Below are 13,766 nucleotides of genomic sequence, written 5' to 3'. Positions count from 1 at the left end.
AGATCTTCTCCAACAGGTCTCTGAGCTGTCATTGGGTAACTTTGAGTTTCAGCTCTTTCCAAATTTTTTCTATTCGGTTCAGGTTTGAAAACTTGCCACTCCAGGACCTTAAAATGCTCCTTATTAGGCCACTCTTTAGTTGGCCTGGGAGTGTGGTCATTGTCATTCTGGTAAACCCAGCATCTTCAATGGTTTTACTGGTGGAAGGGGCTTGTGGCCCAGTCTTTTTTCTCTCTTCAATATGGTGCAGTCATCTGGTCCCCTATGCAGAAAAGAACCTCCCAAAGCATAATGTTTCCACCTATTTTTTTTAAAAAATGAAACAACTTTGCTTTAAAACTTGCATACTTTCTTTTGGATATCTCTTATTTTCATTCATCATTAGTGTGGAGATATTTATGCATCTTTTTAAAGTATGTTGATTATTTTAAATAGGATTGCCAGGAACTTTAACATTTTGACTGGAGGGATCTGAACTATAACATACAACTTTTTTTTCTTCTGCAGAAGCATGTATCTTTTATTATTCCACTTGCACAATTTTTTAAATTCTTTTTGTGATTTAAAATATCCTTAACTCTGCATTTATTTGTATTTTGATATTATTTTATGTTATTTTGTTTTAGAATTCAAAAACCATGTATTCTTTTGATCTGCCACTTTCAGAAGTTTGGCTACTATTTTTTTTTTTTTTAATTTGACATGTACTAATTTTATGGTTCTATTTTATTCTATTATTTTATCTTTGTTTTATTGAATTTTATTTTGAAAATTCTCTTACTCTGAAAATCAAAATGAACAATGAAACCGGAAGTTTTCAACAGTGCCGCGGCAGATGCTTTATTTACATCGTCTCGTTCTCGTGTTGGTTATAGTTGGTCAGTTTTTCCGTTATTATAAAATCGTCAACTATATATTAGTGGATTATATTTAAAATGTGCTCTATGAGTACAATAACATTAAGATAAAAGTTGAAAACATCTTATGATTTTATTGCATTACCTAACTTTATAGCTAATCACTAGTGCTACTTTGCCATTAGCATCATAGCAAAACACAAAATCGTATTTTGTTGTAATTCTCGAACACTCCTACTAATTTATTGAAGTCATGTATTAAGGACTTAATACCTTGAGTAAAATATAACTTCTGTTTCGTCACCAGTTACTTCGTTTGAAGTAACTATTATGGATAAACTCGTCGCTTTAATCTCAGTTGATGGAGAAACTGTTGACTCAATAGCGGATAAATGCTACATCTGCCTTTGTCCATTTGAGAAGCAAACGGTGGGCTCATTGGATCAATGCCCTCACTTTTTTTGTTTTCAGTGCATCTACCAGTGGTCTCAGGTAAACACTAATAATCATTGTTCACAGATTTCTATGTGTTTATACGCTTGTCTAGATTTTTCCAGCTGGTATTTGCAACACTGTTGTGTTTTTGTATACGAGTGTCCATCTCGCTGTAACAACTTCTTTAAAACAATCGTTGGCGACATCTGGATTTCCAGCACGAGAGAACACCATGTCAAAATTAATAACAACCTGGTAAAGAGGTCATTAAAGCTATGGAGCAAAGAAACACCACAGTTCTAGACTCTGTGTTTTAAAAATCTCATCAAATTGTCCAGTCACTAAGGACGATTCACATTTGATGTCTTTTGAGAATGAAAACTATTTGAAACTTAAATATAGCTCTGTCACGTGTAGCCGAGGTGCTGAACATTAAGTAAAATAATTATTTGCTATTTTGTTTTTCCATTTAAGACAGCCAACACATGCCCTGTAGATCGGATCAGCTTTGCTTTTATCCACCAGAGACGGTGTCCTGGAGGGGACATTCAGAAAAAGGTGCGTTTAATAAAGTATTTCTTTTATAAGCTTAGAAGTCTCAAAAAGGTTAAAAAATAACACTTTTGTGTTAATAAAGAAATTTATTGAGAAAGTAAATAAAAATATGTATAGAATGGTCTCAGTGACCATTCTGTACGTGGTCACTGTCACAATAAATGCAAATTACATTTATTTGCTACTTTTGCAATAATTTCAACATTTTATTTTTGAAATATTTTAATTACTTTGCCAATTTCTTTTTCAGTCTATGTATTTACAATTGTGTTTGAATTTGAAGTCTAAATCTTTATTGAACAAATTTTATTTTTGGATTTTGACTTTTTTTTCTCCTTTGTATGCGTACAGTTAAAAGTGACGCCACGCAGAAATGACAATGAGTCTGAAGAGGACTGGAGAAACATAGTAATCTGCGAGGAATGTGGGCGCAGCGGCCGCACTGACCGACTGCTGGTTTGCAGACTCTGTGACTCTGGGTAACTCTTTACATTAATTACCTCCATAGTTTTTTCTTATCTTTGTATTTGCATAAATAAAAAGCTAATTTGCCATGATAATACAGGTATCACAAGGACTGCTTAACGCCGCCTCTAGATAGGGTCCCTGAAGGAGACTGGATGTGCCCCGAGTGTGTGATCACTTCTAAGAACACAGGTATTTATTTGATGTGTAAGATGATCGGCAGTTTACTATTGTTGCTTTTATTTACTCATATTACATTTCATAATGTGTGTTATAATGGAATAATAGGAGGTTAAAGTGATTCAGTTGGGACCAATTGTGCTTTCGCTATTAAAGCATTTTGATATGCTTCAATAGTGGTAATAAATTGATAATAAAACACATGATTAGTCTGCATATTATTTTGGTAGATGTTACATCCATAAATATAAACAATATCAAGGTTTCAAAGGCAATTTTACGTTGTCAGCAGCAGCTATCCAAGTACACAAACCTAAAAAAAAACTGATTTGGTGAAATGTCTCTGTTCAGAGAGCTTTTTGGCAGAGGAGGAAGACATCAGTGACGGAGAAGTCACAGACCTCCTTGCTGACATGGACCAATCTCCGTCTACAAGTAGTCGCCTCCGGGCATCAACTGTGAATCGTCCTAGCAACGTCACAGAAAGACGGTGGAGTGTGAGGCTCCAGAGCAGAGGAGAAAGCACCAGTCTATATCGACTCCCCGAAACCTCATGGGTGAGTTTAACATTAAAATGTAGAGTATCTGATTCTTTTTTAAAAAGGAGAGTTGTGTGGCACCTTTTTACATCATAGGGAATTACTGCACTCCTCTAAACCAGGGGAGATGTGGACACATGTGATTACGTGTTTGATTGCAGTAGCATAAATCTCTTGCCTACACAAACTGGATGGAACAATGTACTTGCTTTGGCTTTTTCATGCACCATGCTTCCAAGATAAATTTCTCCTATGGGATACTAATAAAATGATCTTATCTTAAAATAAGTACTGAGAACTTATATTAGTAAATATATTTAAAAATTGTTTAAAAATATAATCCAAGTTATCCACACAAACAAAGACATAAAAATATGGTCTGTTAAGCTATGTTTATGAAGTAAACAAATGCATAGAAAAGTAGAATAGAAGGTGCAAAAAGACATCTAAAGCCAAGAAACCAGCTGAAATCTGTCAGTATTTTAAAAACAATCGTGGTCCCAACAGTGTGAATTATTGTCAGCTGGTTAGTTTTAACTAACAAAGTAAAGTTTTGTATGGATAAAGGAAAAGACTTAGAACTCTAAGGCTTAGAGTTTTATAATCCTTATTTTTCTAAAACACACTTCATACATTAGTTACAGATGAATTCCAACATTTCTGAGTGTTCTAGTTGTTGGGACCATAATACAGATTCCAAACTAGAAAAAATTAAAGGTATCTATGGTAAAGGCGATGGTGGAAAGTATTAATGTCTTGGTTACTCTGTCGTGGCTTTTTACTCAAGCGCTAAAAACATGAATGACTACAATAAAAGTGTTGGTGGGCTTTTGCTGTTTGTCGCCGACGCATCAGTGACGCATTACTTTATTACTATCAGTGTTCATCAAATACTAACCATCATACTCTGTGGCATTCTGTGGTTTCCTTAAATACAGAATATTGATGAGGAAATTTCTAAGAGGTGGTTCAGACTCAGATCTAAACTTCATTTAAGCAGCTAATCAGCATCTTGTTCATGCAGCTGTCAAGAGACTCAAGTCCAGCATCACATGACAGTTGATGCTGGAAAAATCTTTATATGGAATTTTTAATACACACACATATCTTTCTAGAGTTTTTTCTCTATAATAAGTTGCAAAAGTTCTTCTTCCAGATGTGCACATCTGTCATATTTGCTTGCCTATTAGCTTTGTTAAAGGTCTTGGAGCAACGGGAGTCAAACCAGTCAGACAGAAACACAGATTGGTCGTCCTCTGTGCTCATCCACTTTATGCACAGCTTATCTGCGACTGTAAAAGCAGCTGCATGGTGCTTACCCACACTTCCTGTGAAGCTTCATGTGTCGCGCAGTTACCCATGGTTGTGGTAAATTTTGTGGAAATAACTTCTTGTTTTTCTGCTGCAGCTTCCCCGAGACTCATTTCTGCTCAGAGTATCTGTCAAAAGTACTTATACCTCTTGAACTTTTTCACATTTTTTACATTATCACCACCAATTTTTCATGTATTTTGTTTTTTGAGGAAGAGTGCCTCATTGTGAAAAGGAACAAAAAAATTGCAAGATTTTTTAAATTTTATATAATATATATATATTTTACAAATAAAATTTTTTAACATGTAGCATTTGTTTAGTATTCAACCCAGTTCATTCTGATACCTATAAATAAAATGTAAATGCAAAATAAAGTGAAAACTGTTGTGACAAAATGCAAATATTAAGTTTTATTTAGCAAACAAAATTAAAAAGTAATGCAAACATATATTGACAGAGAAAAGCAAAACAAAAACATTGCAGGCTGTTCAAGGGTAGTAAGATTAAGTAAATATTTCTATTTCACTAGGAGCCATGCTTAATACACCAAATTTGACTATATTTTATTGAAATATATGTGTTGCATTAAAATGTGTATATTATTCAACTGCATATTTTGTTAGCTATATTGGATTTTAAGTTTCTTTTTCATTGATGTAATGTATTGGCTTTAATTTCCTCATTTAGGTTATTCCTTAAGTTAACGCCACACATTGTAATACAAATTTGTTTCATTGATCTGTTAACTTTTATCTCACTATTCATGTTCTTTATTATTGCTAGAACATAGATAACACAGCTGCTTGACTATAGAAAGAAATGACTAAACTGGGTTGCTCATTGAGTTTAAGATTAAACTTTTAAGACAAAAATGTGAGCAAATTTATCAACAAATTTAAATCTGATTTATTGCACATTTCTGATGAATCTTAGTGTGGTTAAAACTAAATGTGCTGTTAAATAGGGATGTCAATTTGTGGATTGTTTATAAAATTGTTAAAACATGCCATCTTTTCCTAAAATATATAACTGTAAAACTGCTTTAAAAATGTTTTTATTTTTCAGCATGTTCCTAAATACCTGATACGTGCATCAAAACCTCCAGTAACAACTGAAAGATCTGAAAATCTTCAAGGTGTCAATATGACTTCAGACAGTAAGTAATCCACCAAACTTTAACTAAGTCCCTCCTGTGGCAAGATACTCACTTACATGAAATTAAGGTATTAAAATACTTTGTTTTTTGTTGATAGAAAAGAAAAAGAAAAGAAGGAAGACTGTAGCTTGAAGAACCAACAAGCAGAGGAGGTTTTTCAACATTCAGTGCCTGAAAAGACTTACCTTGTACCCAGAAATGGTACCAGCATATGTGGCCACAAGATGGCAGCATTGTGTCAAGATGTTAAAAAGTCTGAACCTGAATGAGCCTTTTTGTTTAGTTTTAATACATTTGTTAAATCTGTTGCTTGACATTTTAATTTTTTTTACTTTTCCCTCTTGTTTTTTGTGCAGTTTAATGCTATTAATAGACTCATCAACGCTCATCCTAGTATAGTCTTCAACTTTACACCTCAATTAGTGCCTTTTTCGCTTTTGCTCTAAAGTCTATAAAAATATTTTGACAAAACAAAACATCAGACTATTCAGATCCAGTTTAAATATTTGTGTTTTAAGTTTTGTGCTTTGTGACTTTTAAGACTACAAAAGAGAAGAGGACTAGTACACTATTTGTGTTTCTATAAGCCAGTAAAATGCAAAGTTTATGAATTTAAGGAGGATGCCAGTTCCTGCCCTCAGGAAAGGGATATCCCTTTACAAATACTTTGAATACATAACAGAGAACCTCAGAAATTATGCTAAGAGCTAAATATCTGGCCAGGTTATTCCACAATAACATGTCCTGGATGATACCATCAGTTGTTGGCAACCACTGCTAATCTGCCTCATTTGCTTTTATCGCTCAGTTTTAAAACTCTGGCCATATGGTTAGAAAACTGGACCGAAAGATGTTGGAGTAGGGAATATAATCTTTGTCAATTATGATTGATAGAAGAGATGGTCTGATCTTCCTCCTTAGCCCTCTACTACTGGATCCACAATCATGAATCCTTGTTTTCAGCTTTTGTGGAAGTTTTTAACCAATTACCCCCAGAGCCCACGTGTTAGTTAATAGAGTCCATTTGTGTACAGTTTGATCTAAAAAATTTGGCAAGGCATTGAATGAACAGTAAAGGGCCTGATATTCAGCCACGTGAATTTTAAGGTGCAGTAAAGCCACTGTGGCATAGATATCAGATCCCTAAGGTTGTGGGGAGTCATCAGACTCCAATACCAAGCAAATCCTGTGATCTTCCTTCATCTCATTGCCTAGCAACGCTAGCCTCTGTGCTCGCCCATAATCTCCTCGAGACATGCTCACATCTCCTTTGATCTTAAATCCGACCCATGAAGTCCTCAAAGTATCATTTGATGAATAAATCAACTGCACATAAAGTGGTTAGCAAGGAAAATGTCTTGTGAGGTAAATAAAAATTACAGAAAACCTTGTGATGATAATATGGTGAAATCATTGAAGCTCTGATGTAGCTGTGTTCACGTGGGTGGCGTGTGTGTGTGTCTGTTTTGTTTTAGGAGATGGGAACTCAACAAGCCTGTAGCTCTTTCTGCTCTACTTTCTCTCAAAATAACATCTGCTGAAAAAACAACTGCGGTTAACTTTCTTTGGCCATTTTAGCAGAACTGAATGAATAAGATGTACTGGACAAATCATAAAGCAAGATGTTCCATCATCTGAACTGATACATAAAATTTCCCTCTTATCTTAGTATTTTGTACACTGTAATATATAAAACAGACAGGAACTCCTAACTGCTCCTCAAGCTGTCGTGAGACTGTAATTTGTTCTTTTAACACCACAGAGACATTTGAAAAAAACACCTACAAATTTTTAATTTGTAATATGTTAGAAGAACCACTATCAAACTGGTCAAGCTGTGTGAATTCATCCATTCATCCAAGTGCCTGTGCATTAATTTAAAAAAGCAGTAAGTTGGCCTTAAATACATTAATTATAACTCATTATTGGCAGGACTATCCCGTACATTCTATATATTTACATATATATATGCTTTTCTAACAGGATTTTTTGTCAGATAAAAGTTTGAGTTGGACTCAGACATTTTCATTGGGTTCTGTGACTACCGTAGTTGGTTGAAGCTATCGCTAACTAGCTGCTAATATACCCTTGATAGCTAGCAAGGTAGCTAGCTAACGTTTTTTGTGTCTATCATGGGTAATTTATCGTCAGTTGACTTCACCAATTTCTTATCTCCACATTTCAGTGGAGATACAGGCCTTAAGTTCTATTCATAAACATCTTAAACCCTTCAATTGGGTTTCACAGTAAAAAATAATAAAAAATTTAAATATGTATTGTGGATATTGTGCCACACTACTGAGTAGTTCAATAAGTTATTTTAGCAGCTTATTGTCTGAATAAATTGTAGTAAAGTATAATTTACTTGACTTGGTGTGTTTTCTTATTTTTCAAATAATTTAGAGCGTTAATAGTAGAAAGTGTTGTATTCTGGTCATTTATAAACAATCCTTTCTTCTTTAGAGCATTTTATGTTACTGGAGAGGTCAGCCTTCCTGCTGGTAGGATTTTGACTCTGAGTCGACCTTTGTGACTGGATGACCTGCTTTCTGGGGCTGGTTTGGTTTTATTGTGCTGATGAAGCATAAGAGGCTTCCTGAGGAATATTTTCTTTTGTTTATTCTTCCATGTCGTCCTTTTTGATATCCTGACAAAATCTCGGATTACCAACAGATAAAGTCAAATGCAGAGCATTAGGAGGTTTGAATTGATTTGTATTGTAAAGTCTCAGACTGTTTTAACAAGTTAGTTTTTGATTTGTTTTTTATAGTTAATAACATACTAACTTCTTAGCCTTTAATTTATCATGATAGAGTAACACAAACCTCTTCTTTAACCTATTCTGCAAGCTACTTCTTTTTCTGCTAATGTGTGGAGATTTTTCTGTTTCCTTCAAATGACCTTCACTGTAAATGCTCACTTTGATGTGAACCATGTTAAGAAAGTGAGCTTAATTCAAGTTGAGGCTTTTAAATGTTGAATGACAATTACTTTCCTGAAGTACTTCTGCTTAGAGAAAAGGGGCAATGTCAGAGGAGATTAATTTGAGTGCTTTGAATGTACTGACGCTAATAGATCTAAAAGGAAAAGGTTTGAAGCATTTACTATGAAGGATAAAGCTATATTCTTTTATATAGATGAAATGTAAACATGTCAAAATTATATAGCATGTTAACAAGTGAATAAAATCTAAGGTGATAAATTTAAACAAAAAAGCCTATGGCGCTGCAGAGGAAGAGCTGTAGAGTTGAATGGTAATAGCTCTGTTGTGTTGCATCTGGAATGTCTTGGGCTGTGGTTTATAGCTGAACTTAATTAAAAAATGAGAGACTGGTTTTAAAAATGAGCTACTCTTGCTAATGCACTTGGGCAGGAATGCTAAATAAGTCAGTAGTGATCTTACATTGAGTGCAAACAGCTTTGGGCAATGTCAGTCTCAGACTCAGAAAAGGTCATGTGTCAACTGCCTTCGGGGTGTGACCCAGTATGCAGAATGTATCTTATTTAAATAAGTAATATCAAGACATTAGACCGGGGTTGTTGGGCTCGTTTAGTGGTAAATGAGGTCTCCTGCCTTAAAAGGGTACTTCATTCATTCTTCATGGGTTTGGTGCAGTTTTTTCAGACGTAAAATGAAAAATCCCCCTGTTATACAAGACCAGAGGAATTATGGAAAGTGTGGAGATGTTTTCTATTTGTCTTCAAAGTCAAAAAATGGGATCTGGAAAAGTTTGTTAAATCTAAATTAACAGAGCTCCAGTTGCAAGTCAGACAACATGTGGGTTGTTCATTAAAAAAGGCTGTATAGAACAATGTGTGACCGATTTAAAGTGCAAAAACATGTATTACTGTTACTTTGTCAGTAAGGTTTCAAAAATAAACTTTATATGCACTTATGAAATCAGTCAAAAGCAGAACTGCACAACTAGTAACTACATTCCCTTCATATCTGAATGCTTGAAAAACAGAGCAGTATTTTTTTTTCTTATAGTAATTAGCCTGCCTGCAGATCATAGGGAAATGACTGAAGCAAGACCAGACAGTCACTTATTTGCTATGCGACTGTTTTTATATTTACTGTTTGATTTACACACAAGACAACTGCGATCGTTTTTCCTTCCTGTCCAACTGATTAGTCTTTCCAACCAGCATCACACAAAAGCTGATGGGAACATCATGGCGAGAGATCAACATAAATTTTTAAGACTATTTCAGGTATGTTGTTTTAAAAGGGAGAGGGAATGCATGCATAATGCATACTACTTATCTGTCGTTTGTACAAGCTTAATTTGTGGCTTGTACTGTCTTGCACCTTCAGTCAGAAGGGATAACATTACATGCTGCACACCCAGCAGTTTGACTTGCAGCTCTCTCCAGCAGACTAAAGAAGGGAACAAAAGTAGGTCACCATCCAAGAGCCCATGTTTTTCTCAGTGATTCAGTGCTGCAGTGGTGCTTGGGATGGCTATAGGAGGCAGGATTCTGATGGAAGCATATTTGACATCCAAAGGCTTTCTTCTTCATGCACTAAGGCACAAGGCACATTTCTAATAGTGGTGGACACCAATAGTACCACAGATATAATCTTAGGGGTTTTTCACACCTGATAGTCCATAAACTCGGTTTGATTGGGGACCATAGTTGCAACATTTGTTACATTTTCAATTAGTGCTATTCGCTTTCACACTGCATTGTCAACCAAAAGAAACTAATAAGAAAACCTGTTTCTCCCCTCAGCTGTGGAGGAGCTGCACCAAGAACCACAGAAGGATACGATAAGAAAACCTCAGAAGAAGACATTAGTGAAGGTTCCTTCTTTACAAAATGTAAACAAAAATGTATAGTAGCATCACATTTTAGTGGTTATAGGAGTTCTCTTTTGTCTTTGGTAAAAGACAATGAGCAATATCTCAAGCTAGCGCTAGACTCGCATTTATTGTACTTACCCAGAAGGCCCTGCACTGTAGTCCGCTTTATGCTATTGGAGAGCTGTCCGGTCCGCTCTGCATTCACATATGCATTCTAACTGTGCCAGAGTTCACTTCAACCAAATGGAGACCTGATGTTTAGACGGACCAGAGTTCTATTACACATTCACACCTCCTCAAACAAACTATTAAAGTGGTGAAAGATCGAATTTGTACAACCCACTGGACTCATCCAGTTACTTAAAATGGATCTGAAATTAGATAAATATTTACTTTGATGCCAAAATCACTTGAGTACATCCTCAAAACATATTAAAGGAAAACTGTTCCTTTTGTTATCAGTAGTTTGCATCATGTGGAAATTTATACACAGACTCTGTTGCAATACTTTTCTGTAACATCACAGAGTTCCTGTGTGTTACATCCATAGATCATGTACTGTGTTAATAAAATCCATAACAGAGTTGATTAAATGCTTACAACCAACTTTGCCACTAAGTTTATTTTTTCTGCTGCAGCTTGCACTTTAGCGTCAGCCAACTGCTGACTCAACAGATTTCTAAAGAGGCTTTGATCTCAGATTTGTAAAAGTAGCTGAGGGTAGTTAAAAGGAAGTATAACGGTTTAACAGTTGAATTAACTAAAGAACTACAAACATAATACATGTGACAAAATAGATTTGTAGTAAAGGAAATAATACAAGTATTTTAAAAATTATTTTATGATTGAAATATACCAGTTTTCGGAGCTCTTTTTTTATCTTTTCAGAATGAAAAAATACAATATGGATAGCTTAGATTCTTATTTTGTTTATTTAGTGCTTGATGGATTCATTTGACCAATTTGTAATTAGTGTACAAATAATCTCAGGAAGGTTTTTGCAAAAAGAAACCCAACTGTTCTTCTTCTTTTGTCTTTTAAGAGCACAGGTCACTAATGTCTAAGAAGACATCTATTGTGATGTTCGGCACAGAAGGGAAATCCTTGTACATGACTGTATGACAAGTGGGTCACTTAAAATAGCTTAAATAACTGTGGAGACAATATACAATAGTTTCATGTACAATTTCAAACACCAAAAAAGAATCTGAGAATTGCAATATTGTATTCCTTTCCAAGAGAACAAAAAAAAAAAATCCTGTTTTTTTTAATTAATGCCAAAAGATTTGTTTCAGGATCCATCAAAAGGTTTAAGCAATATAATTGAATTCATAATAATAATTTGTAGTTTGAACACAACATCATTGCCTATGAAAGTCATGTTATTTGTCATAAATATGGTTGTGCAAGTGGAGACATTGGTCATGATAAATCTGTCTGAAAGTCAATGAAATCTTTTCCCTTCATGACCTCCAAACAGGCGCAGGAAGGAAAAATGACGCCAGCGACCCATTCCGTAAAATCCCAAGCTCCTGCACTTCCTCTTGGCTGTCCTCCTTCCTGTTAAATAAAGGTAATCTTTCCAGGGAAAGATTGTAACAGCTCTGCACAGCTGCATGGGAAAGTACAGAGGGAAAGAAAGTTCATATGAAGTGCTCTTTGACCTGCCAGTGAGTGAAAGAAAAGATTTCTCAGGCAGTAAAAAAGGACATGAGCTCAAATTCTTTGTTTATTGGAGATGTTGAACTGCCAAAGCATAAATTTACTGTCGGATTTTAATTTTTTTTTAATAATAATAACAAAAAGAAGAAGAAGAGGTGTGGGAAATCAAAACTGTTATTATTCAAATGAGTTTGACGTCAGTGTTCTAAAATGTTGCTTTCAAATGCAATCCGAAACCTTTCTTCTAACATAATATGTGTTCACGTTGCAATTTTATTAAATCAGTTTTATTTTAAGACAAAACTAGAGCAAGATTTTGAAAATCTCATAGTCTACATGCAACCTTGAATTTAGTCAAATCGGATATCTGTATACCGACAGTCTGATAATTTATATTTATTTTATTTATTATTTCATATTTTACTTTTATTTGTAATATTTAATATTATTTGTATCAACTGACACTATTTCCTCTACAACTTTAATTTAGCAATATATATATAGAATAAAATATAGGCTATTGCTAAAATATATATATATATATATATATATATATATATATATATATATATATATATATATATATATATATATGTCGTGGTTTAAGATTGGAGTTATAAAATACGAGTTTATCATGAACGCAGCAGAGTGTGCTGTACTGAGTGGAGTCGCTTCGGATCACCAGAGTGGCGCTCAGTGAGTAAACTGCCGCTGCAGGGGTAGGAGGATCGCTCTCTGTCGGATACTTACCATCTGTGTACTTCAACCCACTCGGGAGATGCAATCCGTGTTTTAAATCGTGTGGAAACTCCTCACCAAATCCAAGATGACGGTTGATTTTGAAGACTGCATCAAGGATTCTCCCCGATTTAGGTAAGAATGGAGGGGTAAAAACCGCGCCAGACCGATTGTGTTTTTGTGGTTTGAACTGTTGAACGCCTCAGTCTGCTTGGTCTGGATGACATTATTCTCCTCGGAGCTGTGAGCGACCGGAACTGGGACACATGGCTCGATCGGGGATCGGGGACACAATGTGAATTTAGTGGAGCAGGAAAGTTTGGATTGGAGGATCATCAGTCACATTTTAGTCGCGGCTCTTGTCTCCTAACAGTTCACTCTGCGTTATTGATGAGCAGTCACATGGACAAAACACATGACACTAATTCATCCAAACCTATATGAGTTCAGTTATTTATGCAGATAATGACTTCATCTCTTTAAACTCTCTGATTTCTGTTTTATTTCTGGTCAAACCCATTGAAAATATAAGTTTTCAAGCTGCCGAAGCTTTCACAAATAGAAGAGAAATGTTCTACACACATTCATCCCATTATGAACCTGTTTGTACAGGATCTTTTAATTCTGTACACTTTACTTGAAGGAGAAGGGAAAATCTGTCAAATCTGCAATTTTACTGCAGGGGTGTCCAGACTTTCTTCTTTTTATACCAGATCTGATTTCCAATTTTTCTAAAAAAAAAAAAAAAAGAAATCATATAGAGATGCAGATAAAGATGCAATTTTACCAGAAAAAAAACATATTAAAATTAATAGAAAAACATTGTTTTAATGAGGGGAAAAATAACTTCTGTAGTTATATAGTTCTATAGTAATCTTTTTTGGAATAGACTCAGTTGTTTCAAAGTCCTGCTACTGATAATAATTTGATGCTGATGTGTTGAAATATTAAGTATTTCTATTAAGTATTAAGTAATCTGTCAAAGTCATACCAAAGCGTAACTTGACAAGATGGTCAGCATTCCTCATTTTATTTTTTCATTTTCTTGTGTTAGAGA

At 34.8% G+C, this 13,766-nt stretch overlaps 2 protein-coding genes across 3 annotated transcripts in view; both read left to right on the top strand.

Moving 5' to 3' along the window:
- The first annotated feature begins 803 nt into the window (after positions 1–803).
- LOC114140762 (PHD and RING finger domain-containing protein 1-like) lies at positions 804–7,870 on the top strand. The gene is made up of 8 exons (XM_028010969.1): positions 804–878; positions 1,165–1,349; positions 1,767–1,850; positions 2,199–2,326; positions 2,413–2,504; positions 2,844–3,049; positions 5,411–5,501; positions 5,599–7,870. The coding sequence occupies exons 1-8, from the start codon at positions 836–838 to the stop codon at positions 5,631–5,633; spliced, it is 864 nt and encodes a 287-aa protein (XP_027866770.1). The 5' UTR covers positions 804–835; the 3' UTR covers positions 5,634–7,870.
- A 4,761-nt stretch (positions 7,871–12,631) lies between these two features.
- acap3a (ArfGAP with coiled-coil, ankyrin repeat and PH domains 3a) overlaps positions 12,632–13,766 on the top strand; it is a 59,572-nt gene continuing 58,437 nt past the window's right edge. For both annotated transcript variants that reach the window (XM_028010099.1, XM_028010100.1), the window contains exon 1: positions 12,632–12,844. In XM_028010099.1, coding sequence (XP_027865900.1) covers positions 12,798–12,844 — 47 coding nt within the window. In that variant the 5' untranslated portion in view covers positions 12,632–12,797. The remainder of the gene's footprint in view (positions 12,845–13,766) is intronic.

The sequence above is a fragment of the Xiphophorus couchianus genome, chromosome 24 (genome assembly GCF_001444195.1).
Source record: "Xiphophorus couchianus chromosome 24, X_couchianus-1.0, whole genome shotgun sequence".
Lineage (NCBI taxonomy): Eukaryota > Metazoa > Chordata > Actinopteri > Cyprinodontiformes > Poeciliidae > Xiphophorus > Xiphophorus couchianus.
This window is presented reverse-complemented; position numbering and strand designations above follow the sequence as displayed.